General features: G+C 41.3%; 1 protein-coding gene and 1 pseudogene across 3 annotated transcripts in view; one reads left to right on the forward strand and one right to left on the reverse strand.

Moving 5' to 3' along the window:
* Positions 1 to 5,232: 5,232 nt before the first annotated feature.
* Positions 5,233 to 27,666, forward strand: part of LOC115731342 (dnaJ homolog subfamily C member 28) — a 147,615-nt gene continuing 125,181 nt past the window's right edge. Inside the window, exons 1-3 of one of the 3 annotated variants that reach the window (XR_007199162.1) lie at positions 5,233 to 5,617; positions 6,347 to 6,677; positions 7,520 to 7,644. Coding sequence is in view for 2 of the 3 variants with exons in the window: in XM_030661997.2 (XP_030517857.2) it covers positions 5,346 to 5,617; positions 6,347 to 6,677; positions 6,809 to 6,898 (693 nt within the window). In the remaining variant the exon portion in view is untranslated. Of the gene's footprint in view, positions 5,618 to 6,346; positions 6,678 to 6,808; positions 7,049 to 7,519; positions 7,684 to 27,666 lie in introns of those variants that run through there. The other 2 variants (XM_048282002.1, XM_030661997.2) reach the window with 2 other exon arrangements.
* Positions 7,520 to 15,847, reverse strand: LOC115731341 (annotated as a pseudogene).

A 27,666-nucleotide genomic window follows, 5' to 3' on the forward strand; every position in this document is an offset into this window, starting at 1 on the left:
TACAAACCCTCGAGCCAAGCATGGAGCTCGAGCGGTCATGGAGGCTGCAAGCATAAGCACCTAAATCGGACCTCGAAGCTTGCGATTGCCATGCCTTCGAGGACGGGCTGGTGCTCAAGAACAAGAGCAAGAACAACCACAAGACCTAACGCTCGAAGATGAATCAAGCTAGGAATTGACTAAAACCCGTAACGAATACTAATCGAACATGAGCCGATCCAAAAACAACGATGACGCAAACCGACGGGGACTCGCAAAAGCACAAAACAAACCTGAAAAAGAAAAAAGTCCATCAACAGGGAAAAAAAAGAAAAAAGAAATGACCAATCTCGAACGCCGGAGGACCTCGTTGGGTTGAAGATAATGAACAAGAACCTCGAATTTTCCTTATCTTTTTCCTTTTCGTTTTCATGTTTTTCTCATGTGGCGCTTACATGGCGCCATATCGGCGCCACGTCAAATTCACGTTAACGTTTTAACTGTCAATTTTAATGGAACCCTAACGGAGGGTACATGTGTCACGTAACAACAAGTTCGGGCATAGTAAAAAATGAATGTGATGAAATAAAAATTTCTACACGTAACTACGGACTATAGTTTTCTTTTTTATCTTAGTCATGTTACTCCTATAACAATATACACAAGTCTCTTAATCACTTTTAAGAGCATATAGGATGTCAGCCTTTATGAGCCTTTCCACTCTTTCTTTAGAGATGTGACCAAGATGCTTATGCCATAATGTATAAGAATGTTCCTTAGGTAAAGACCTTTTGGAAAGAACCTTTTTAGTAGTATAAGCGACATATATGTCATTAGGAGATAAACACAATATACACAATCCATTAGGCATGTTGCAACATCTAACCTTATATGAATTAAAAACCAAAGAAATGGCATTGTTCTTTATATCAAATGAGTAGCCATACATATCTAAACATGATACGGAAACTAAGTTCCGTCTAAAAGATGGTACAAAAAATATTTTTTTTAATAACAATTCAAAACCAAAGTCTAAAACCAAAATAACATCGCCCATGAACTCGATGTCCGCTTTCTCATTTTTTCCTCTAGTGAGGTTTGACTCATCCCGATTTGGCTTACTCCGATTTATGAATTCCCGTATGGTAAATGCAAGATGATTAGTTGCACCACTATCTAGCCATCATGAACTGGATGGAGCTTCTAATAAATTGGATTCACCAATAAATGAGAGTTGTAATTTGTCTTTATAATACCAAAATCAGATGGAAAGGTGTTCAAGGCATGATGCATAATGCGAGCATCAAGAATAGGAACTTGAAGAACCCTAAGTTTTGTCTACAGGTCTAACATTCTCAAGACGTAATCCCTAACACCACTAGCACTATCACACATCATGTTGAAAAATCCTTGTAAAAATGTCTCAATCTCAGCATTAGATGAGACACGATTTCTAGTTTCTAAGGCTGCCATCATTTGCTTAGTAGTGCGGTTAGTTGACAGACCACTCTTCAATTGTTCCTTGATGGATCACTTCATTGTCAACAAGCAAATCCTATTGCTCTTATCCCAAGCAGCAAAATGCGCTTTCTCAAGATCAGTATTGGTGTCGGTAAAATCTGTTGATTTATTCTTAGTAAGAGCAATGTGAACATTTGCTAGCTCCATTGCAAATAAAAAATCTTCTTTACATTTCTTGAAATTCAAACCAGTGAGAACCTCAATCCACATGGAATTGCCATCTAAGGAGAAGGTGATTGAAAAACAAACAATCTGCATGTTTAGCATGATGTGAGTACCAAAGCCCAAGAGTTACATACATCATCATATAATTACCTTTGGGAAGAATACATGACACGTAGTTGTATACTCTCCACATGACAATAGCCATGAGAATATATTTCAGCCTTTGTGAACTCACTACCTTTGGGTGTATGAACCACTAGGATTAGATACATCTCAAGCTCATGTTGTACATGCGTCCCTCCGTGAACTAATGCACAATCACCTCCTTTGGGAGCATGATCATGCATTGGAAGAGGAGATATCCCACCACAAAATGATACCGATATTTCTCAAACTCAATCAAGTGTATCACTTTGGCGGTCACTACCCAATTGAATTTTTGAAAATCTCTCATACTAGGAATACAAATGTGAAGGCCCGAATTTTTGTCTATTTAATTAGCGAGTAAAATGCGTAAGGAACTATTTGAAGTTAAATGAAGTGTGGTTTTGAGGTTTAATGTTATGTCACGAGAGATTATGAGTTTTAGATGACATTACAAGATTATGTTTTGATTCGGTTGAGTTGGTTTCAGCGCGTTTGGAATGCGAATTGAACTTAAGACCAAAACCCACTTAAACCCCCTATATAAATGCCCTATCTCTACCCTCATTTTCCCTCTCTCTTTTGCGTGACCCCTTCCCCTCTGTCGTGAGATCCTCCCAAGATGAAACCCATGCCCGACGCCTCTCACCCAGCTTAAGCTCACCACCGACGATGACGGCGATAGCATTATCCCCTCGTCCTCAGCCGGCCTCGCTCTCCCTCGCCCTCCCTTTCTCGGCCTCGGAGCAGCGCAACGTTGCAAGGAGGAAACGAAGACCCGAGCTTCGTTCGGCTGCAGATTAGCTTTGTTTTCGCTTCATTTAGACTCTAAGGCAGGTGAAGCTTCTAACTCTTATGCTTACTTGTCGATTTGTCAATTGATTGGCCGCAATACGGTATTTTTTAAATGAGTATTGAAAGCTAAAGTTCGTCTTGCATGAGCTAGGAAACGAGATTAATTTGGCAATCCATTGCTTGAATTGTCAATTGTGAGTCGTGGGTACATTGATTGTGTAGTCCGATAGTGAATTTTTGTTGAATGGCTTGAATTTGAGTTGCATGACCCTTGGTGAGTTTGGCCATATATGTGATTGGTATGTGGGAAGTGTGAGTGATGGTTTTTGATCTTGTTCTTGTCTTTGTGTGGGGTGTGCGATGTCCTATTGTGGTTGGGTTGTCATGTGAGAGTGTCGGGTTGCATTGCATCTATAGAATCGAGGCATGGGTTGTGTCATGGTGTAAAAGAGTGGGTGTTCGAGCTTGTGTGGGATGGAAGTTTGTGAAATGAGTCTTGAGTGGTATAACTGTATATGAATTGAATCAGTAATCCGAGGATCTAGTTGGCTCGTGTCCCGACGAGGATGATATATATTCGTTTGTGTCCGGATAATTACCTCATGGGAACCCGAATGGAAATTAGGAAGTCCACGGCCTGTGTCCCATTGGAATGGAGCCATAGAGTAGGGGAAATCGAGGCATGTCTCCCTCATAAGAAAATGAGGCATGTATCCCTCATGATTCCCATGGTCGATGTCTCATGGATGAAAAGTTGAGGTAAAACTCGGAATCGAGGCCTGTGTCTCTCATACAACCATGGCTTGTGTCCTAATACTCGGTTCAAAAGTGAAAATTGAGATTGAATGGATCATGTGTATGTTCATGCGTGTGGAATTCATGGTATGGATAAAGGTCGGGTTATGTGTGTGGAGTTGTCGAATCTCATTTTGCGTGTAGTCGGGGTCAATTCTGCTTGGTTGTCTCATCGTTCGTCCGCTCCGCATGCCTCGATGCTTGTCGTGTGGTTTTGTCCAATTAAGTGACAAATAGATAGTTTAGTCGAATGGTTCGGAACATTCTACTCGCTGAGTTTCGGCTCATTCCTGTGGAATTTATCATTTTTTCAGATAGGATTTAGCCACTTGAGAAGTAGAAGACCTAGACAAGAAGATGACAAGATCTTGGAGCCCGCCGATGGAGATGACGGATAGTACTCGGAGTAGTTTTCCCTTGAATTCCTTCCCAGTGTATTCTATGGTTTGTTTAAAATAAGATAATGTGACTAACTAATAGTTATACTTATTTTAGTTACATTTATAAATAATAATGGATGTTTTTTATATGTGTGATATAGGTAGTGGAACCCTATTTAGGCCATACTCTTTAGGCCTGTCGCCATTTCCCTTTTTATGCATGTACTTGTCTTTCTTTTTGGGTGGCCCATGGCCTGTTTGTAATGGTTTTAGGTTCTGCATACGCCCTCTAATACTAAATAATATAAGATTAAATTAGAGCTCGGAACTAGCGTCGAATGGCGCCTTGGGATGCTGAAGCTCTAATTGAGGATTAAGGCATCGTGCCTGTTACAATAAACCTTGTGTATCACATCTATTAAATGCATGCTAAATTAGAGATCGGAATTAGCGTCGAACGGCCCCCTGAGATGCCGAAGCTCTAATTGAGGATTAAGGTATCATGCCTGTTACAATAAACCTTATGTATCACATCTATTAAATGCATGCTAAATTACATTGTAGTAACTTATTGATGTGTGTGTATAAAATTACCCCTAATAATATGCGTATATAGGATTTCTTATGCATTTTTTCAACCTTAAAAGCTTCAAACATGTAATATGAATATACCATAATATAGAGCGGGACCATACGAACATAATGCTGGCGACCACACTCTTATTGGAGCATCCATGCATCCTCACGCGTCTACCAAATATGCCAAAACAGATTGCATCTCTATCCTCGGTTAGGTGGCTTTGATACTAAATGCTAGGCCACGAAAATGTGGTATGTTCGGGATCAGCATAATCGGAATGAGAAACACAATACATGAATCGAGGAAAGAGAATTGGCTCAAACCTGATTTGGAATCTATCATGACTTGAAGCCGAACAACGACGATTCTCGGAACAAGTCTTCCGCTCTATTTCCTTTGGATTATCGTTGGCATATGAGATAATTGTTATTCGAATGAAAAGATACATTATGAATTTTCTATGACAAATGGCTAGAGGGGGAACTTGTGTCTTTTATAGAGTTTTCGGCTCGGACCCTCTCTTCACGGGTCGGGCCTAATTAGGCCCACACTAGCCAGCCCATATTATAACTAATTAAGAACATGTATCATACCTTAATAGATCAACCTATATATTAATTTCAATTAATGTAAATCACATTAAGATAATTCTAGTATTACTTTTTGCTAGGTTCTTCAAATAAAATTTAGAAAAATTATGGAATATATATGATTTAGGTGTTAATATTTGCACGTCGTTGAAAATACTTAAACGTCTTAAATTTGTATAAAATCTAAATTTGCAAGAATTAAATTAGTCTAGAGAAAAAAATTGAAAATCACTAAAAACACATCCTCGAGTCTGTTCCCCAACGATTCTCTTTGCACCGCCAACAAATTACCGCTGGCGACGTGGCGTCGCTCGTCTCCACCCACGTAAAATAATGTGAGACGGTGTTTCGGTTTTTAGACTCGGGCGTCGGCGGCGCTCGTGGTCCCGCTCGGAAATGGCGGGTCGACTCGCGAGAAGGCTCTCGTCCTCGTCGGAATCCTTCCTCGCCGACGGATGCCCGATCTTCGCTTGGTCGGGTCGCGACCTGTGTGGGCCCGGGCGGGCTTCTTCCTCCTCGTCATCATCGTCTTCGCCTTCGCCGTCGTCGCCGGATGGAACGGCCTCGAAGCCCCGTAAGAAGATTACGGACCGTCTATCGGGCGTAATCGACGCCGTCAACGACCGCAAGCTTCCTCCCGAGCTCCGTGGCCATCGCAACTCCGTCAGGTACGCAATGAGTTATCTAAGTGGACGCGCGTCTTTGCGGAAGCGTATGTGGGGGCTGTTATTAAGCTCTTTTTTTGTTGATTCTGGAGTTGTTCCATAGGGTTGTATGATTTGTATGGTGAATTTGCCGATTTTAGAGGTAATATCTTGCTGCTTCTTCTGATTGAGCTAGCGTACAATTTCAGCTTTTGCACATCTTTCGCAAGACGTCCATGCGTGCTGGAGTTTGGGCTTTAATTTGCACGATCTTTCTCTTTTAAGGGAGTAGAAGTCTGGATTATCGGTGGCTGAGTTTGAGTATCACGGGGGAATTGCGTTCTATGCATAAGCTCTCTGTTTTAACTTAATGTCCCTACTCAACTAGGCTTAGTTAGATACCGCAAAGTAGAAAGCAATTGACCCGGAAGATCAAGCACATATTTTTTCTCCTATAATAAGGCTTGTATGCTTGTACTGAATGATCCGTTGGACGGTGATGCTTTTAAATGAGCTTTCATTGTTGCTGCAGTAGAAGTAGGTAATAGTAAGGCGTCCTCGGTGCGGAATTGTAGTTTAGTCGATTTCCGGATTGGGACTTATTTTGTGTCGACGGTTGCATTGAAGAAGAGAATAGGACGTTCCTTGATTTTCGTTTAGCATCTTGATGCACACTTTTGTTGCTTGAATAGAAAAAAAGTCGCAACTTAATTAGGAGTCGGTGGATGATGTTTTGTGTTAACCTTTTGGCGGATCCGAGACTGATATTGTGAACATAGTGGAGCAGAGAATATGGCATTCAATGGAGGAAGGACATTTTGAGAACCTACCCGGGAAAGGGAAACCCCTTGACCTCGGCGTAAATCCACACGCAGATCCGGCAGAAGACACCTTGTATCGGATTCTGAATAAGAATGGTTGTGCTCCAGAGTGGGTAGAACTTAACAAGGAAATAAGGAATGCGATGTCCGAGTGGCGGAGAGCGCTAAAGAAAGCATGGATGAGCAGAAGCAATGGGAGTCGATCCGAGTGGGACGAGCGTTCGGAGGCTTTGAAAGTGCAAATGCGAGGAATCAATGACAAGGTGAGTTGGTTGCTATAGTCAATTCAATGGATGCTTTCTTCTGTTTCTAGTATCTTGCTACTTTTATGAAGTGGAAAAAGAAGGTTGGTGCTGTTATTTTTTAACAAGATGGATTTGTTGCCGTTGTGTAGGTCTTTCGGTATAATCTCATTGTGCCCTTTGGACGCCGGATGTTTGGGATGAAGTGGGAGAAAGAATTAGATCGTTTGAGCGATGAATGAGCTCTCATACGGTTAGAGCAGTTATAGCATTTTAACAATTTAGGAATTGTACTTTGGAGGTGATGTTATATATATGAAACGTTATAGTTGTAAAATGGTGTTTAAGTGGAATGTGTTCATCGATTAATTTTGAATTGTTTCTTTTTTCCCCGATACTTTTTTTCTCAGTACTTGTGTTTTTATTTGTCAAGTGTGATTGTCCTTGGTTCAGTTTTTCATTAAAAGCTTGAAAAGCTGGTGCCATCATTTGCTTCTGTCTCTACCGATAGAATGGAGGAAATCAATTAGTGGAAAGATTGGTGAGAGGTGCTTTGGAAAAAGTTTCTGAGACAGTTACTTTTTAGTGAGAATGAACTTTTCTCAATCCAACGGTCATGCATTGCGAGTATGTAGCACAAGCTGTGGGAAAAGAAAATTCACAGGTTACACACAATTGTTTTCCAATCGCTTAATCGACACTTCTTCACTTCATTAAACAGTGCAAGCTAAGGGACAAGTTCAGCTTCTAATTCTAAGTTACATGAGAATATGTCATTTTGCAATTATGGCATAGTTCATAATAAAGCCCGAGGATGTCTCACTATTGATGAAGGACTCCTTTGAGCTTGCTTGATTTTCAAACTAAGATTTGCTTGGCGACTGAGTGATGCTGCCCGTCATCCGTAAGGAAATGCATGGCTGGTCATTGGGTACCTGCAGAAGAACGAGCCAAACCAAGCTGAAAGACTACAGATATCTTCTTGCGGGTTCGGCATCTCGTGTTTTCGAATTTCCCTGTTACGAGTTCCTACTTATTGAACCGCTAAGGTGGGGAATGGAGTTTTTGGATTGTGATAGAAATAGGAAAAATAATGGTGTCCAAGCTTGTGTAGAACATGCAATTACTTTGCCAAAGGACATGTTTTTTTTTGTGGTGCTCAATTTACATCTCATAATCAGCTATAACTATGTATCTTCTTGCTCGATTTGGCAGCATTTCAGTTGACAATCATGATGTCGTCGAAAATGGGAAGGGCCTATTTTTGGCAAAATGATTTCGATCGTTTCTTTTTTCTTAGAGAAGTAAGAACTCAGTTTAAAGGATTTTAGAGTTTCCTTATTTCACAAATTTTCGACAACCTAAAAGCAACTTTTATGTTTCATCGCTTTCAAACTGCATTAATTCTTATGACAAGAAATGAATACTGGAACAAGAAATTTGTGAAAAAATTTCTTTTATGGAATAGTGGTCTGACCTATAGTTAGTAAAAGATGCATTGATATTAGAGCTGCAATATTGGAAACCCTGAATCACACTGTTTTGCAGAGATATGAAAAACCGGGTGGGAGAATATCACCTTGAGAAATTTACTTAGTGAAAACAAAAATTTAGAAAAGTTGCCCGGAATCGAATTCATCTTGAAGGATCCTTTTCGTACTTTGAAAGAATGATTCGTAGCTTGCAGTAAATCTTCACAACCCGAAAACAATTCCATTGGAGGGATTTGGTTGTGAATACTCGCCATGTGTCCAGCACCCGGAATCCGGGAAAAGAAGAGGTTCCTGTAGGATCTCCGGAACCCGTTGGTCCCCGTAAAGCCTTTTCCACAGTATAGAGGAACCCGGTCCTCGCTCAGGAAATTGCTTAGACCGTACCACCTGCATATGACAAGGCAAATTTGAAGGATCATTTTCGAAATTAAGAATGCAAGGGTAAATGTCTGTTGGTGTGTTGTGTTGAAAAGGAGCCGTTACTTGAGCTTATTGAGCCATGCTTCTACTCCTTTTGTTGCACATATGAGATCCAGCTGCAGCTTTAGGAAGTCTTCCAAATCGGATTATGTGGAGGCAAAATCAGCCGGCAAAGAGACCCGTACGAAGCGCGTGGAAAAAGTTAATGGAAATATCCCGACCTGCCCTTTGTAAATGGTGACGTTTACGCCTTCGGCTAAAAGCTTGTCCACCCGAGTAAATTTATCGACACTTCATAATCTTGCGGTGGCAGACAGCGAAAAACTAAAGTCGAGTTTGAGTTCTCGTCTCTTCTCGTTTACATCTAGACAATTGTATTCCCTTGCGGGAATAGAATTCACACCGGAGTTAGTGATCACCTCTTCGATTCTTGGTTTCATGAAATCTCCATCCGTGGCTGGAAAAACCAAGCGGACCTGTCCTTGCCATCTGTCGTGACCTAAAATTCGTGTTGAATTCCGGGTTAATGGATTACCAAATTAATTAAATGAATTAATTAACCTAGCCCGAGCTCTCCCAAGCTCTACCAATTCGCAACTTAAGTTCACATGATTTCAATCAAAGGATTTTCGAGTTTTGGAGCCGCTACTAATCTTTTTTGGAAGGTAGATTAGATACCTAAATAAAGTATGGGAGAATACTTTATTTTCTGCTAAACAGAGTTTTAGGTTCGGAGACTTGATTATGTTAATTTTTCAATTAACACCCTTTCGGTACCATTCTTGTGAAAATTTTCTTGATTGGCAAATCCGATTGATTTCAATGAATGAATTTAGGTGCAATTTATTTTTGGGTTTTCTTGATTAGATGAATGCTATGCAACTATATGAAATGAATGACGAGTGATATTGAGAAAATGTATTTTGATGCATATAAAGGAAAGTGAATTCTAACTACATGATGTGCAACATAAAAACTAACCTATACAACATGCAAGATGATTTATTTACATGTGATATAGTAAAAAAAAAAAATTGCATGAATGGCTTTTGGAAAAATTGAATTTGATGCAAAGTGAACATGAATTTCGAATTACATGGCATGCAATATGGATTATATTTAAGACGTGAAAATGCATGAACGACATATGAGAATGCATGACGAATTAGACTATGTGAAATGCACATGGAATGTCATAACCCGTTAATGAATTTTCGGTTTTATGATTTTTGATCCGACAATTAACACAAATTGATTAATCAAAACCCAATTTATATTAAGAGTCATCTTAAGATATAATTTCCGAAAAGAATTCATTTAAGGTCAAGATATGATGATTTTTTTAATTATTTTTATGATTTTTTTTTAATGAAGAAATGAATCAAATAAAAATATAATAAACCTTGAGCATAATACACCTTATAATCCGAATTTTTCCGATGAGTTTGCTTCGTACCCGGGAGGTGGGGTCAGAAGGTAATTTATTCACGTCGTACCCGGGGGTGGGGTCGAGATAGTGAATTTATATATTATGAAATTTGTCGGTTCGGTCCCAAAGTTATGGGATAGGTTAGACAAATCCATGTGCGGATGACGTCGTACTTCGGGGGTAAAGTCGGATAGTCATCCACAATGCACATATTCCGAGGGACAAGGCACAAGGGAGCATGTATTATACTCAAGGTAGATTATAAAAATATTTGAATTAGACTAAGGTATGTAAAAAAAAAAATTAATTTCTCGGCCAACTAGGGATAGGTGCCGAAATTTTAAAGGGGATAGGCCCCTATCCACAAAGGATTTCATATCTTTTAAACTTAGGAAAGTTATCACATGAGATTTGAAAGAGGTTTTAGATAATCTCCCGAATTTTAAAGATATGCTCGGAATTCCCGATCGAGGTAAAAATCTTATCCGATATGCTCAAAATTTTCAGATGCATTCGAAATTCGATCACCAGATAACCATGAATATTCTAAATAATGTGCACAATATCTTTATGTCAAGATTAAGTCGATCAAAGCATATGCCAAAGATAAACTCAGATGCTTCACTAGTCAAGTGTATTTTAGGACGTGACTTGAACCTAGATTTTCTCGAAAAGTCAATCCGCAAGAAAGATCAAGTATCCAAACAAGATAAACGTGATATCCACCAAGACAATGAACGTGCAGCCAAATTTGATTTTGGTAAGCAAAGTTTAATTTTCTCTTCAAATGATCCACCTTTCCTCATCCGAAATTTGATTTCAATTTTTTGAGAAAATTATCCATTTTTAATTTGAAAGAATTATCTTTAAAGGTTGGAAGAATTAGCTCCGATAATCTTTAAAAAAAAAAATTTCATTCGGATCTAGTCTTATCTCTAACATCCAATAACATCAAAGAATCACAAGACAAGCCAATTTAACAGTGGATGTACACTCCCATGAAAATACTTGTTAGAGATAATCATTAGAATAAACAAAACACATCCGCATCATATCAAAACTCCACCCACTACATGAGATAACGTCAAATGACTATGGGATAGGACTAATCCAAGTAATTGTGATAGCTCAAGGCAGGAAACATCCGATGATCATACGTTCGGCCATTGTGTATGTATACGCAAAAAAAATTCCAGTTTTTTTTAGAAAAAAAAAACTCATTCTTGCTCAATTCAATTCGATCTTGAGAAAAATCGGCGAGCGACCTTTGCTTGAGAAAAGGCATAATTTCTATCAATTTGAGCTTGCTAAAAGAAACAGTTCCCGCGCAACCCCTTCAGTTTTTGGCATCAATTTGATGGAAGAATATGCAATTTTTCTAAACTTGATTGCGAAACCATTGTACGTTCAAAAGAACCAAGGAACAACATGTAAATTCTCAAGTAAATATGCATGGATCAACAAATAAGGATCGAGAAAACTCACCTCTTCCGAACTGAGTTTCTCCAACAGCACGCTTGATGATTTCCACCCCAAATTTGTGCTTTTTGAAGCACAAATCACCAGAGATTGCCTCCGGTTAATCTATCACACGTAGCACAAGGATTAAATCCTTAAATAACAGCAAAATAAGGACCAATGCACCTTAACCCAAAGCTGAACAGCAGTGTGAATTGGATTGGACAGCAGCCCTCTTTGGATGGTTTTTTGACGGTGAACAGCAAAGACAGACAGATGTGGACTTCGTGAAGCTGTGATGGCGAGGACATCTGACCTTGGATGAGCTGCTGGAGCTGCGGTGGTGTGCAGTCACGGACGAGCGACGAAAGAGGATTCGACGAAGAGTTGACGAAATTTTGAGGGGGATTTGTCTCGACCGCGGGGGAAACAATCGGACCCCTTCGTACTTCGCAAACAACTCTCAACTCTCTTCGCCCAATGTGTGCCGAAAATTTTATAATGGTCGACCCCTCTGAACGTGAATGAGCTCTTATTTATATAGAGTCTTGAGCCAGAGTCCTAGTAGGAGTAGGAGTTGTCGGAAACTGTCGGATTATCAACCCTAGCTAGAATAGGATTTATTATGAACCGTTAGATTTAAGTTTCTGAATCCGATAAAACTCTAGCTAGATAGGATCCCCAAATCATTAGAACTCTTGAATTATTTGAACTTCGAGGAGTCCTAATCCACTAGGACTCTACGAATCTCGGCCAAAGGGGGTAATGATGAAAGAAATGGCTGAAAATGGCCTCTTTTGTGGGTTTAGAATGCAATTTTAGGCCTAATTGGGTTCTATATGATTAATGGGTAATTAACTGGGGGCTTCACTTCACGATGGGCTAATTTGGAGTCAAATTAAGGACCGAACCCATCATGGAATTTCAGCCAGCCTTTGTAATGCCTCATTCGAATTTTCTAATCAATCCATGGGCTCGTCTCACATTCTTGAACTCAACTAAGGCTTTTCTAAATAACGGACATTTAACCGAAAGCCTTATTTGGATAATTTAAGCTTGAACGAAATAAAATTGGCTTGAAGTTAAGTTCAATTAGCTTAATAAATTCGGCACACCCTCTGCCCGAACAGAATTTTTTCAAATTGAATCTGATCTTGGTGAACGCTAAAACTAAGCTCAATTGACTTACCTCTGATTCTAAATGTAATGACCGACAAAAATTGAATATGCAATGCATGAGAAATCATTTTTGTGAGAACAATGTCTAATTCTCATTTTATACTTATGTGAATGATTTTCTAAAAATCAAAATTTAGGTGTCAACACCATCTACAACACGATGAATTTTGATTGACCCGGGGGAAAATAAATATACATTAAATATCGAATTAGGCAGAACTAGGAAAGAAATAAAGGATTGGGTGAAACCGCAAGTAGAGTTAAATTTGTCAAGCATTTCTGGTCTTATGGAACTTACGTCACATTATCTGGGATGATCTTTAGCTTCTTTCTGATCGTGCCCGTTCATTAAGCTTCCGAAGTCACCATTGGCTGCCCCCGCACCGGTTGAGGTTCTCTCCAGGTATCTATGTCATCTACTTCTACTCTCTTCCACCACCGCCGAGTTGCTCTCATAGTCTAACATGAGGTTGTAAAAGTCCTACGAGTCACGCAGCTCTCAGAAACTCCCTCGAGACCGAAAGTGCACGCCATTTTCTTGTGTTATGACTAGAACAGGCGATTGAGATAGATACTACGTTATTCTTGTGTTGTAGGATGACTTGCTCCAGGACTCGCCATGTTCCCGTGGCATCTTCCGATTTGCCTTCCGCAAGTTGCTGCTGGATCTTCAGGGCTAAACTGGACAGCACAATAGTTAACTTGACGTTATGGTTGTGTGTCTAGCTTTCTTTCCGTGTAGGGACTTAGAAGGAGATTTGTGACTTCGACCTGTTGGATTGCTTCAAGCCGTTCTCGTCAATATGTGACGTGACTTTAAGAACGGGTCCCCATGAGAACTTCGATTTAGTGCGAAACAAGAAGTGAGTTACAAATTAGCAATGGCTATCTTCATTATGCAAAACAAACAAATTTCTTTGATGGCTGAAATTACATACCACAAAGTCCTCGGGAGAAATCCAACGATCCCCCAAAGCAACTCCTACATTTGGACAATATGAGAAAACATCAGAAACAGTGGGTCTCTCGGTGTCGGATACTGAAAGTCGCGACTTCTTCAAACAGGTGGCCACAGAGTAGTTGGGAAAAAAAGAATTTCTACCCCCAAGTTGGGCCCTCGGTTTTCCGGCTTCAATAGCTTCTAGAGCTGTTACTCCAAGGGCGGAAGCAAATTTGCCTCCATATGATTCTGCAAAGAGGTGCAGAGGGCTCTTTTGGAGAGTCTCATTCCCATTGAAGAGCTCTATCGCCAGAGTGGTCAAATCATTCTTTGCTTCATAGTCTGTTTTCACTACTAAGCTCTCATCCTCCACATAACTGAAACCCGTTGCCACCGTATTGTCCTGTGTATACATAGGATTACAAGTTAACAACAAACTAAGCAGCGGTGCCTCATAAATGCCAATACCTAAGAGGGCATTCTTCATAATGATTGTATGAAGAACTAAAGAGAAACTTGCTATGTATCACAAACAAAAGATTTGCTTTACGAAGCCATGTGAAATTCCGGGGCTGCAAATTCTCGTCCAGTAGTCCGATTTCTCCGAAATTTCCAAATCCAACTCTAGAGGCTCCCTGGGAAAACAAAGGAGAGAGGTGATGGACGCACACCGATTTTCATTCTAGTGGGTGTAATTTCAAAGGTAAAAATTCTCACGGGGCCTCCTTGGTGCCACAGAAGTATCGGCCATGGCTTGGAAGGGTCTTCAACTCTATATGGACTTCTGTATAGCTACCAGAAGTGGTGAGCGCCTAAAGCCCAATATAATACATTGAGGATAAAGAACACTAGAAGTGTCAAAACTTGTGTATGACGCTCACTTTAGTATCAAAACTTTCAAAACGATCACTTAAATGCCAACATTTTTAAAAAAAGATCACTTAAGTGCCAACTTCTTTAAAAAATGATCACTTGATTGCCAACTCCAATTTCAGGTGACGTGGCTTACCGAAAATCCGACACATGTTTTTTTTATTAATATTTGAGCTGATGTGGCTCGGTAGAGTTGACACTAAAGTGATCTTTTTTTTTTTAAAAAAATTGACACTTAAATGATCTTTTTTAAAAAAGTTGCCAATTAAGTGATCGTTTTAAAAGTTTTGGCACCGAAATGATCGTTTTTCAAAAATTTTGGCATTTAAGTGATCGTTTTGAAAGTTTTGACACTATAATGAGCGTCGTACACAACTTTTGGCACTTGTAGTGTACTTAAGTCAATAAATTGAACATTAGTCTATCCCTTGAACGTATAATGGTTCTAATGAACATATATATATATATAGCAAGCAATCATTTTTTTGAGGGAAAAATATACTAGAAGTGCGATAACTTGTGTACGGCGTTCACTTGAGTGCCTTAACTTTCAAAAATCGTTCACTCGAGTGCTATGTTGGAGCAAAATCGTTCACTCGAGTGCTATGTTAGAGCAAAATCGTTCACTTGAGTGCTACGGTGACTTTTTCGGTGTGCCACGCTAGCTTTTCCGGCATCCACGTCAGCATGGTACTTAAGTGAACGATTTTTGAAAGTTATGACACTTAAGTGAACGTTTTGAAAGTTATGGCACTCAAGTGAACGCCGTACCAAAGTTATGGCACTTCTAATGTACTTTTCCCTTTTTTTGATCAAGGCCACATGTTTTTGCCATCAACCGAAGAATTTGGCTGCTGAAACTACGTACCTGGTCAAACTTCTACGTATCCCCACTGCTTAGACCCATCTCCCGTATCTTCAGGTGAGGCAAACTAGGGATGCCCATTCGAGAATAACAGGAGGAGAGAGACAGAGAGAGAGGAAAAGGACATGTTTCTCCATCACCGCCATCTTTGCTACTCATTGCGGAATGAATAAGCTAGAGGGTTTGTCATATGGGTGGGTGCGCGGGAGGCCCATGACTTTTCATAAGAAATCTTGCTTGGGTTTGTCTCCGGCTCGTCGAGTGCAACCATGAGAAAACAAATGAACAGATGAGGACTTCAAGAAAGAGACCAGGTCGCCTTATTCAACTAGTTAAGAGCTACAACGAACACTGTCCCGAGTAAGCCTTTTGTCCTCATCATTGGGTTGTGATTGGATTGCTTGAGGACAAGGGGAAACAAGCACGAGCGAAAAGACATTGTTTAGAATCTGGAATGGAAGCCTTCCACCAGTTATACCAACAACGAGAGGAGAACATACTTTGGTAGGAGAGTTCTTGGATCTGTGCGCTTCATGGAATCTCAACCCGAACAAGAGGAAGAATCCGTTAGAAAAGAGTTATTTTCTTGACGAGAACGACATTAGTACTAAATTCTATCATCTCTCTCCCCTCCCATTACGTCGGCTAAGTTGCATTGTGGGCTGCGCAACAGGAGCAACCACTGGATGAGTAAGGTAAGTAGCATTGATACCAACATGCGACGTGACACGACACGACACGACACGACACGATACTAAGAGTTAGCTTGGTACCGGGGTAGAATTGGGAACCCGAAATGGGAACCTGAAATTGGAACCCGTAGAAACAGGTCCGGTTCTAGGTTTTGGGATATAGATAGTAGGTTTCGGGTTCCAAAAAAATGAGAAACCTGTTCCGACGGGTAGGTTCCAGATTCCATCATCTAGAACCGGAACTGGGATCCTAGAACTTGGGACAAATTTTTCTGTTTTTCTTTGTATATTTTTTCTCGCGATCGTGTATAATTTGAGGCTGAGTATGGTTCCAAGGAAGAATCGGGAATCGGAGAATTAGTTAGGGTTGGGTTTGGATTGATGGTAGGGTTGCTTCGCTAAGGTTCAAAAATGTTTTATTGCAATTCTTGTGACGTACCAAAATTTCGACGATTTGAAGATAACTGAATTCGATGGATTTTACCCACGAATTCCAATCTGGTAAATAATATTGGATTTTCGAGGATTAAGGGACAATAGTTGGGCAATGACTTATTTGTTTTGATTCGATATTGGATTATGCTGAGGCGTCGGATAGGAGAAATCAAGCTGGAATAGTCGAGTCGTCAAATCGAAGCGTTGAGGCCATTCATGCCCGAGCCTAGTCCTAACCGAACCCTAAATGTGAAATCATTAAAATGGCCTCAATCATTGTGCCAACCGACTAACCTACCCCTTGCTAGCTAAATTACCAAATTGCCCTTGCATTTATGACATTAGGAAGAAGACCATTAATAGGATTTGACTTGTGGACCCCACCTCACATCACCTCACACATCATCTCTCTCTCTTATCCTTGAACGACCACCACCTCCTCCCTATTTTCCCCCACGGCCGAGACCCCCTCTCTCTCTCCTTCCCCCTCATTTTTTTCCTTTTTCGACTACCCTCTACTCCCCTCATCTCCATTTTCTTGGTTGACCAACCTCCATTGCCATCTCTCCCGAGCTCCGCCGGCCGTCGTCATCCTTCGCTGTTCATTGCCGAGTTGACCCGTGCCGTCCCAACCACCCTCGTCGAACCACCGATTCGTGTGCCCTCCTCCACCACTTTACTCGTGTTACCGTGCGCCGCTCGCGATCCGCCACCCGCGACCCACTGTCCAACCACCCATTCGTGAGCCGCCGCTCACCGCGAGCCACCCATGTCACCGCCGCTCGCGTGCCATACCGCCGACCCACGGTTGCACCCTTATGTCGCCGTGCAACCCCGGACCTAGCCACCCGCACCATGAGCTGCCCAAGCCAACCGCCACGCCGCCCGCAAGTGGCTGTGTCACTCGTAGCCTCTAGCCCACCGTCGTTGCCGGTCGTTTAGTTTGTAAGTTAACTCACTAATCGTTGATTAGATTGTTAATTGCGTTTATGATATAGTTTATATTATGTTAATTGCGGTTAGTTAATGTTAATGGTGATTAGTTGATAATTAATCATGGTTAAGGTATTTGGTTGCGTTAATTGACCATGGTTAAGTTAATTAACCATAATTACTTTAATTAATCGTGATTGAGTTAATTAACCGTAGTCGGGTCAATTAACCATAGTTGGATTAATTTAATCATAGTTGGGTTAATTAATCATGGTTGGAGTAAATAATTATTATTAAATAATAATAATGATTTTATTATTATTTGGTGTTGACACGATTATTTTTTATGCCATTAAAATAATCACCTATTTTGATATGGTAATTATTATACTAGAAAATGAATTTTTGGATACGTAATTAATGACGTACTATGAGGTGACGTCAAACCGTCATGTTTTTGTACTAAAAAAATCCACTATGGTATGGAAGTGGAGAATATTAGGTTTGACAAAAAACGTATGTTCCCGTGAACATGTGTGAATTTTTTATTGCATTTTTATGTGTGAAAAATTGCAATGAGTTGAAGGGTGAACATGACCATGTTTGCATTAGGCTAAATGTGAAGATATGAATTGGCATGATTATTTAGTATGCTCGTATGGTCACATGATGGATACCGTTACCCGGGTGTATCCAAGGGACGAAGCCTGGTATGTTTGTACCGGCGAGAGCTCGGAATCACATGGTTTATCAGACGCCTGACAGTCCATGCTCGCGGGAGTTCGGAATCATACGGTTGGATGGATGCCGTCGTAGCAAGTTGTAGGCCGATGCTCCTTATAGGAATGCTTGATATATTTATGTCGGCGGGAGTTCGGAATCACATGGCTTATCGGTTGCTGTGCACGATGGGGCAGGCCTATACCCGGTCATGCCGGAAGAGCACTAACTTCCGAGTGTGATGTGGCCAAGTAGCTGTTAATAGCCGGAACACGTACGATGCATTATGCATGCGAGACCGCAATGGGTGTTCTGGTTGTATGCTTTGGCCTGTGTGTTACTATATGATGCCATGATGGATACTATGCTTTGTGTGTGCCAAGGCGGGGTAAGTGTGCCTATGATTGATGGTTGATTGCTTGAGTTAAGTGCCTCATCACGTAGTAACTAGAGTGTTATGGAAGTTGCACATTATTGATCCGCAATCGATATCAACTTGCATGTTTAGGCTACTGTGAGAGAATCAGCACCCTACTCGGGCTTAGGGCGTTGACTCACGGAGATTTTATATTTCATTCATTATTGTTAACCATTTTTCAGGACCTTAGTTATGGAGAGCATGCTCTGAGAAGGACGTAGACGTTGACCTCTCTTTTTGAGTAGTATGGAATAGCGTTAGCCCCAACTACGATCCGGTATCTTTTTTATGGTTGTAGGAAGTGGCTCTGAGGTAAGGCTTGTGTATACGAACTTCTCGGGGTTAACAATATATAAATAAAATGAGCTTTGCTATTTGTTAGTTGTTGGGTTTCTTTCGACGAGTCCCTGTTTTTATGTTTGTCCGGAGATGAATCGTTTCTGCATACGCTTAATTAAAAGATAAAATGAATGGGTCGACAACGTGCCCGTGGAGTCGCCCTTCAATGACCCGAGGCGTTTAGTAGGGTTATGGCGTGCTTGCGATAAGGTGTGACAACCCCACCCAAGAGTAGTATCAAAACAAGGTCAGCTTGATCTGTTTGGTCACAACCTGGAGTGATAAGGTGTGTTGGGTTTTAGGAGAGTTAGTAGGATTAAAATCCTGTGCTTGTGTTTGCTAATTGAGTTTTAGGTTGCGGTCCTAAGTTCTCATTACGCGTTGGCTTTGGGGTGAACAGGATTTCATAAGGTCCCTAAAAGATGATCAACTATAATGCAAGAGTGCATAGAGGAAAGGCAACTTAGGAGGATCCCAGAGTAGATGGGATTCTGCGGGCGTTGGAAGCTTTGGGAGACATCGTAGGGCAGCAAGTAAGGAATCAAGCTACTACTACTACTACTACTGTCGCTCCGAACGAAGACCCGATAGCTGGAAATGGGAATGGTGGGCAACTAATGTATAAGTTGGTGGAGCAATTTCTAAAGCTCAAGCCACCGAAGTTTACAGGAACGGATAATCTAGGGGCTTCAACCTCATGGATCGAGGAGTTGGAAAAGGCCTTTGCCTTGTTAAGATGCTCTGGAGAGGATAAGGTAATGTTGACCATTTACCAATTGCAAGGTAACACTAGAACGTGGTGGGAAGCAACATAGGGAAGGATCTTTCCCAAAGGTGTGGTCTCGGTGTGGGATGCCTTCGTCGAAGCCTTCAATGGAACGCACTTTTCGGATTGTGCACGAGAGTAGAAGATGGCTGAGTTTCTGCGTCTTCCATAGAACCAGTTGTTAGTGGATTAGTATGAGACGAAGTTCACCAAATTGTCGAAGTATGCGTTGAGGATGATCGAGGATCTTCTGTATAGGGCGAGGAGATTTCGGGATGGGCTGAAACCCGAAATCAAGGATCAGCCGGTGCCACTGAACCATAAGGATTATAATGATCCGTATGAGAGGGCCCAACTTATGGAGAGGAACATGGCCGAAAGGGCAATCGCATCCGGATTGCGATTTGCACCTCATGCTTGAGATGGTCATCGGTTGGGGAAAAGGCCGATGATAAGAGGAAAGCATTCCGTTCCACCCAACCGAAGGAACGCTGTGGGGAAGCCGGCATACCACCATAATGGTGTATATCGAGTCTATAATTGGAGGCATAAAATAGCCCCGTACCCTTTTAGGATGGGAGTCTGCTATGGGTGTAGTCAACATGGCTACCAAGTGAGAGATTTCTAGCAAAGACCCATGGGAGTGCAAGCACAGCCACCGCAAGGAGGACAACCACGAGGGAACGCACCGCCGAACACCCCGAATCGACCCCTAGTGCAAGGACGGGTGTATGCTGTCATTCAAGAAGAGGCAAAGGACTTACTAACTGTTATAGGTATGGTCTCCTTGCATGATCATGTATCTCATGCATTGTTTGATTCGAGAGTCACGCATTCGTTTTTTGTTGAGTAGTTTTTAAGTTAGTAGGGTTAAGTCTGAAACCGTTGGGAACTGTTCTTACAATTTCTACACTGCTAAAGGATAGTGTAGTGTCTGCGGTAGGATATCCTGATTGTAAATTAGTTTTAGGTGATCGCGAGGAAAAGATAGATTTGATTGTGCTGGCGATGTATGACTTTAATGTCATCATTGGTATAGATTGGCTCACCAAGCAACAAACTACGTTGGATTGCTATCGCAAGGCGATTCAATTTAACCCGACGGAAGGGATTAGTTTTGAGTTTGTTGGAAACCGAGGAGGAAACTCGATTCCCTTGATTTCGTCGCTTTAGGCAACTTGTTTATTTGATAGTGGTTATAAGGTTATTTAGCAACCATGGTTAGCACGTTGATTGAGGAACCAAGGATGGAGGACGATATTGCGAACCCTTACGGAACATAAGTTTTAATCCAAGTTTAGTAAATGCGAGTTTTCGCTAGCTCGTGTAGCTTTTTTAGGTCATGTGATCTCCGGCGAAGGGATTTCTATTGATTCGGCCAAGATTGAAGCGATTATAGATTGGCTAAGACCAACGACGAGAATGAAGTCCTGGAGTTTCTTGGAATTGGCATGCTATTACAAATGTTTCATAGAAAGATTCTCCGTAATAGCTATGTCTTTGATGTGATTGCCGAAGAAGGACGAAAAGTTTGAGTGGATGGACAAGTGTGATCGTAATTTTCAAGAGCTTAAGCACAAGCTAATTACGACTCCATTTTTAACAATATCGTCCGGTCCCGAAGGTTATGAGATTTATAGTGATGCGTCATATAAAGGATTGGGTTGCGTCCTAATACAACATGGAAGGGTGGTTGCATACACTTCCTATCGGCTAAGGCCTTATGAGTTGAACTATCCGACACATCATCCGGAGCTAGTAGCCATCATTTTTGCTCTTAAGATCCGGAGGCATATCTGGTTGGAGAAAGGTTTCAAGTTTATATTGACCATCAAAGTCTCCAGTATCTATTCTCTCAGAAGGAGTTGAATTTGAGGCAACGTTGTTGGATGGAGCATCTCAAAGATTATGATTGCGAGATTTTGTACCATTTGGGTAAAGCTAATAAGGTCGTAGATGCGTTGAGTCGAAAGTCAGCGATTGCGCAATTGATGGTCGAGAGTGGGTTCTTCTTGAGGAGGTGCAAGATTCTGATTTTAAGTTTGAGATGAGCCATCTATCGAGTCTCATGACTATGTTGAGGATTGAATCGGAAGTGCAGCTAATAGTTAAGGCTTTCCAATTAACGGATCCTACGATTCGGAAGATTCCGCATGAGAATTCGACGAAAAGGAAAGCCGACTTCCAAATAGCCGAGGACGGGATATTAAGGTTTTTAGGACGATTATGCATGCCTGCTGATGAAGATTCTTAAGGAGAAAATCTTATTGGAAGCCTATCGCAGCAACTATAGTATTTATCCGGGCAGCACAAAAATGTACCGGAACTTGAGGTTATAATGTTGGTGGAGTGGCATGAAAGTAGACATAGCCAAACACGTGGCGAAGTGCTTAACATACTAGCAAGTGAAAGCACAGCATTGTAAGTTTGGTAATTACTATAACCATTCGAGATTTCGGATTGGAAATAGGAGCATATCACAATGGATTTTGTGATGGAATTGCCAAGGAGTCGGTGAGGCAATGATTCAATCCGGATCGTGATTGATGGACTGACGAAATCTGCACATTTCATTGCCGCTTGAAAGGACTTCTCATTGGATAGGTATGCTGAGTTGTACGTGCGACGGATAGTGCGTCTTCATGGAGTGCCAATGACAATCACATTGGATCGTGATCCCAAATTCACCGCCACATTTTGAAAAAGCTTGCAAACCGTGTTGAGGACAAAGCTGTAGTCTAGCATGGCCTATCATCCGCAAACTAATAGCCAGTCAAAAAGGATAATTCAGATGCTCGAGGATATGTTGTGGGCATGTGTATTGGTTTCAAAGGAAGTTGGGAGGAACGATTTCATTTGGTTGAGTTTGCTTACAATAACAGTTATCGGTAAAGTATTAAGATGGCGCCATTTGAAGTGTTTTATGGTAGGGCCTGCGGGACACTAGTTTGTTGAAATGAGATTGGTGAAAGGAAGATCGGTGGCCCCGAGTTGGTGCAACGGTTATTGGACGTTGTCAATGTCATTAGAGAAAGACTTAAAACAGCCCGGAGCAGTTAGAAAAGTTATGTTGACAAGCGGCGTAGGCCATTGAAATTCCAAGTAGGTGATTACGTTTTCCTTAAGGTGTCACCTATGATAGGAACATCTCGCTTTGGCAAGAAAGGAAAGATGAGTCCGAGGTATGTTGGACCGTTTGAGATTTTGGAACGAGTCGGGAATTTAGCTTATTGTCTTGCGTTACCACCAAGACTTACTCAAGTACACAACGTATTCCATGAATCGATGTTGAGGAAGTATGAGCCATATCAAGGTTACGTGTTGAATTTCGAGGATATTGAAGTGGATGAACGAGTTTTGTACGTGGAACGTCCAGTGAGGATTGTGAAAAGGTAAGAGCAAGTGCTTGAATAAGACGATCTCCTTGGTTAAGGTGATTTGGCAACACCACGGAACAAAGTGAGGGACGTGGGAAAGTGAGGATGTTATGAAGCTTGGAAACCCTTATCTTTTGAGGATGTGTAATGACGTAATTTCGGGGATGAAATTCCCTTAAGGAGGGGAGAGTTGTGACATGTCGAAATTCCAGTGATTTTAAGAAGACTGAATTCGATGGATTTTACCCTCGCATTCCGGTCCGGTAAATAATATTGAATTTTCTAGGATTAAGGGGCAATAGTTGGACACTGATTTATACGTTTTGATTAGATATTGGATTATCTTAAGGCGTCAGATTGGAGAAATCAAGCCGGAATAGTTGAGTTGTCGAATCAAAGTGTCGAGACCATTCGTGCTCGAGCCTAGTCCCGACCAAATCCTAGATGTGAAATTACCAAAATACCATCAATCATTAGTGCCAAATGACTAATCTACCCCTTGCTAGCTAAATTACCAAATTGCCATTGCATTTATGACTTTATGAAGAAAACCATTAATAGGATTTGACTTGTGGACCCCACCCCACCTCACATCACCTCACACATCATCTCTCTCTTTCTTCTTTTCTTTCTCTCTCTTACCCTTGGACGACCACCATCCTTCCCCATTTGCCCCCACGGCCGAGACCCCTTCTCTCTCCTTCCCCCTCATTTTTTTCCTTGGTCGACCGCCCTTTACTCCCCTCATCTCCATTTTCTTGGCTGGCCAACCTCCATTGTTGTCGCCCCCGACTCCGGTTGTTGTTGTCCTTCACCGTTCGTTGCCGAGCCGACCCGTGTTGTCCCGACCACCTTCGTCAAACCGCCGAGCCGCACGCCCTCCCCCATCCCACTGCTTGTGTTGCCGTGAGCCGCCCGTGATCCGCCACCCGTGATCTATGTCCAACCACCCATCCACTAGCCGTCGTGTACCGCCGACCTACAATCATGCCCTCGTGTTGCCCAGCGGCTCCAGACCGAGCCGCCCACACCGTGAGCCACCCGACCCAGCTCTTGTCTTGCTCACAATTCACCGTATCGCCTATAGCTGCGCGCTCGGCGCCGCCACCGTCAATCGTTTAGTTTGTGGGTTAACTCCCTAATTCTTGATTAGATTGTTAATTGCGTTTAGGGTATAGTTTATATTAAGTTAATAGCGATTAGTTAATGTTAATAGTGATTAGTTAATAATTACCCACGGTTAAGGTATTTGATTAGGTTAATTGACTATAATTGGGTTAATTGATCTTGGTTAAGTTAATTAATTATAGTTACTTTAATTAATCGTGGTTGAGTTGATTAATCGTAGTCGGGTCAATTAACTATAGTTGGATTAATTAAATCATAGTTGGGTTAATTAATCTTGGTCGGGTTAAATAATAATAATTATTAATTTATTATTATTTGGTGTTGATCTGGTGATTGTTTGTGCCATGAAAACAATCACCTATTTTGATATGGAAATTGTTATATTGGAAGATGAATTTTTGGATACGTAATTAATGACATATTATGAGATGACATCAAACCGTCAAGTTTTTGTATTCAAAAAATCCAATATGATATGGAATTGTGGCATATCGGGTATGACGAAAAACGTATTCCTATGATCACGTGTGAATTTTTTATTGCATTTTTATGTGTGAAAATTGCAATGAGTTGAAGGGTGAGCATGACCATGTTTGTATCAAGCTAAATGTGAAGATATGAATTGGCATGATTGTATGGTATGCTCGTGTGGTCACATGATAGATACCGTCACCTGGGAGTATCTAAAGGACGAAGCCTGATATTTTTGTGCCGGCGAGAGTTCGTAATCACACGGCTTATCATACGGTCGACGGTCCGTGCTGGCGGGAGTTCGGAATTACACGGTTGGAGGATGCCATCGTGGCAAGTTGCGGGTCGATGCTCCTTATAGGAATGCTCGATATGTCTATGCTAGCGGAACTTCGGAATCACATGGCTTATCGATCGCCATGCCTGAAGGGGCTAGACAATGCCCGGTCATGGTGGAAGAGTACCAACTGCCGAGTGTGCTATGGCCGAGCGTCTTGTGGCCGAGTGGCCGTTAATAATTGAAACACATGTGATGCTTTATGCTTGCAAGACTGTGATGGGTGTTCTGGTTGTGTGCCTTGGCCTGTGCGTTAGTACATGATGCCCAAATGGATACTGTACTATGTGTGTGCCAAGGCGAGGTAAGTGTATCTGTGATTGATGGTTGATTGTTTGAGTCAAGTGCTTGATCACGTAGTAACTAGAGCATTACGAAAGGCGCATGCTGTTGATCTGCAATCGACATCAACCATCATGTTTAGGCTACCCTAAGCAAATCGGTACCCTACTCGGGGTTAGGGCATTGAATCACGAAGATTTTATATCTCACCTATTATTGTTAACCATTTTCAAGACCTTAGGTATGGAGAGCTTGCTCTAAGGAGGACGTGAACGTTGACCTCCCTTTTTGAGTAGTATAGAGTAACGTTAACCCTAACTCCGATCTGGTATCTTTATGATGGTTGCGGGAAGTGGCCTTGAGGTAGGACTCGTGTATGAGTACTTCATAGTGTTAATAGTATATAAATAAAATGAGCTTTGCTAATTGGTTGTTGGGTTCTGTCGCGACCCTCTTGCGAGACAGGGGGCGAGGAGGTTAATGGGTTGTCTTTGGATCCAATTGTCCGAGGATTTCGGACGCGGACCACTCTCAAGGCCCATTACCCAAATCGTAATGGAGGATATAATCGTATCGACCTTGTAGTGTGGTCTAGTGACATGCACTATGTGTGCTTACCTTGGAGTCATCACCAATTATTTCTTGGAGGATATGATTAGAAAACCCTATCGAATAGTCGGGAGTTTCTATTCGATTCTACAAGAATCAGATAAATGAGATTGGGGACTTAATTACGCTAATTATTGTAATCGATAACCTTTCGGTACCTAAGTTTAATGAATTTTCTAACCTCAAATTTTATATAGATGAGTAGGGGGGATGAATCCTAAATCTAGGAGTTCATGCGGATGGGAGTGATCGCCCTATCAATACAATCAATGAAATAACGTACGTAAATCAAGGAATCCATAACGTGCGTATAAATCGCATCAAATTAGCATGTCATTCCTCGTATAACCCTCTATTGGCTTAGAGAAGGGACATTCAAAGCATAGGAGAGAGAGTTTAGGAGTGATTTGGAGATGATTTGCCCATGAAGGGGCAAAATTGTAATTTTGAAAAAAAAAAATAGAGGACAATTTGCCCAAAAGGAAAAGATAGTCATTTTTGAAGGAATTGAAGGTTCAAAAGTGTCAGAAATAGGATTAACCGGTTGAATGTGGCATTTTCTATTTTTCGACATTTTTATGAATTTTCTAGAATTTTTCGGAGACAATTTACCCTTAAGGGGTAAAATCGACATTTTCAAGAGGAAACGGGTAGTGAAAATCCAAAAATAGGATTAACCAGTTGAATGTGGCAATTTCCTAATTTTTGGCATTTTTCAAAATTTTTGTAATTTTTCTCAAATTTTTTAATTTTCTATGATTTTTCCCATTTTTTTAAAAATCATTTTTTGAATTTTTTATTGAGAAAAATGTTTTCCGGACTTGGTCGAGTGAACTTGGCCCATGACTCATGGGCAGGTGGCCTGACTTGAATGGGGCCGGATTGGCCTTGGCAAAATGACGTCCCTACAAGCATTCCATTTTGAATTTTCAAAATTTTTTGATTTTTTTTACTCGTTTTTAGATTTCCCGCCTAAAATCGATCCTATGGCTCGGAACTTGCCACGTGGTGGCATCCCGACGCTCCGATTCAATGCTCAAGATCAACGGCCGTGGTTGGAACACACGGTTAAATCTTGGCCATCCGATCAAAAGTATTTTCTTTTATTTTTTAAAATGATTTTTCTTTTATATTCGAATTTCACAAAAATTGATCCAATGATCAAAGTGGTAATACGTGGCCAAACTTGGGCCCCACGATCACAAAAATGATTTTTTTTTATTTTTGAAAATCAGAATATTTTGAAAAATCAATTTATTTTCCGAGAAAGCTAAGATCGTGACACATGGCACATTCTAGGCCGTCGGATCAATTTTTTTTTTATTTCGGTTACAATGGCTCGCTGATGTGGCTGCCACGTGTCCATTTATGTGGCGCCATGTCGGCACCAGCTTAGCACTTTGACCCGTTAACCACGTCACATCATCGTCTTCTTCCTCGAGCCAATGACTACAGAACGAACGATCGAGGTTTCTTCGCCGTTGATCGACGGTGAAACCTCGCCTAATCAACCTAAAACTTATGCCGTTCGATTCACCTAGCGGTTAGTCTTCTCAAGAGCGTTCAAGTCCGAGTGAGATTTAACTAGATTGCATCAAAGAGATGTCCATTCGTTTCATAACTCCCGAAAATGGGTCGAATTTCGGAATGTCACATGAAACGTCACGGATGCTTCCTTGCGTCGAACCTCCGGAAGAAGAAGAACCGAGTTATCATACTTTCGATATTGTATCTGTCATCCATGTACAATCCGGTACCAAGGTTGATACACTAAATTCTCCAAGTCCTCTATTATGGCTAGGAAGATATTGCTGAAGAACGGGTATATCCCCGGACTTGGATTGGG

The sequence above is a fragment of the Rhodamnia argentea genome, chromosome 7 (assembly GCF_020921035.1).
Source record: "Rhodamnia argentea isolate NSW1041297 chromosome 7, ASM2092103v1, whole genome shotgun sequence".
In the NCBI taxonomy this organism is placed as follows: Eukaryota; Viridiplantae; Streptophyta; class Magnoliopsida; order Myrtales; family Myrtaceae; genus Rhodamnia; species Rhodamnia argentea.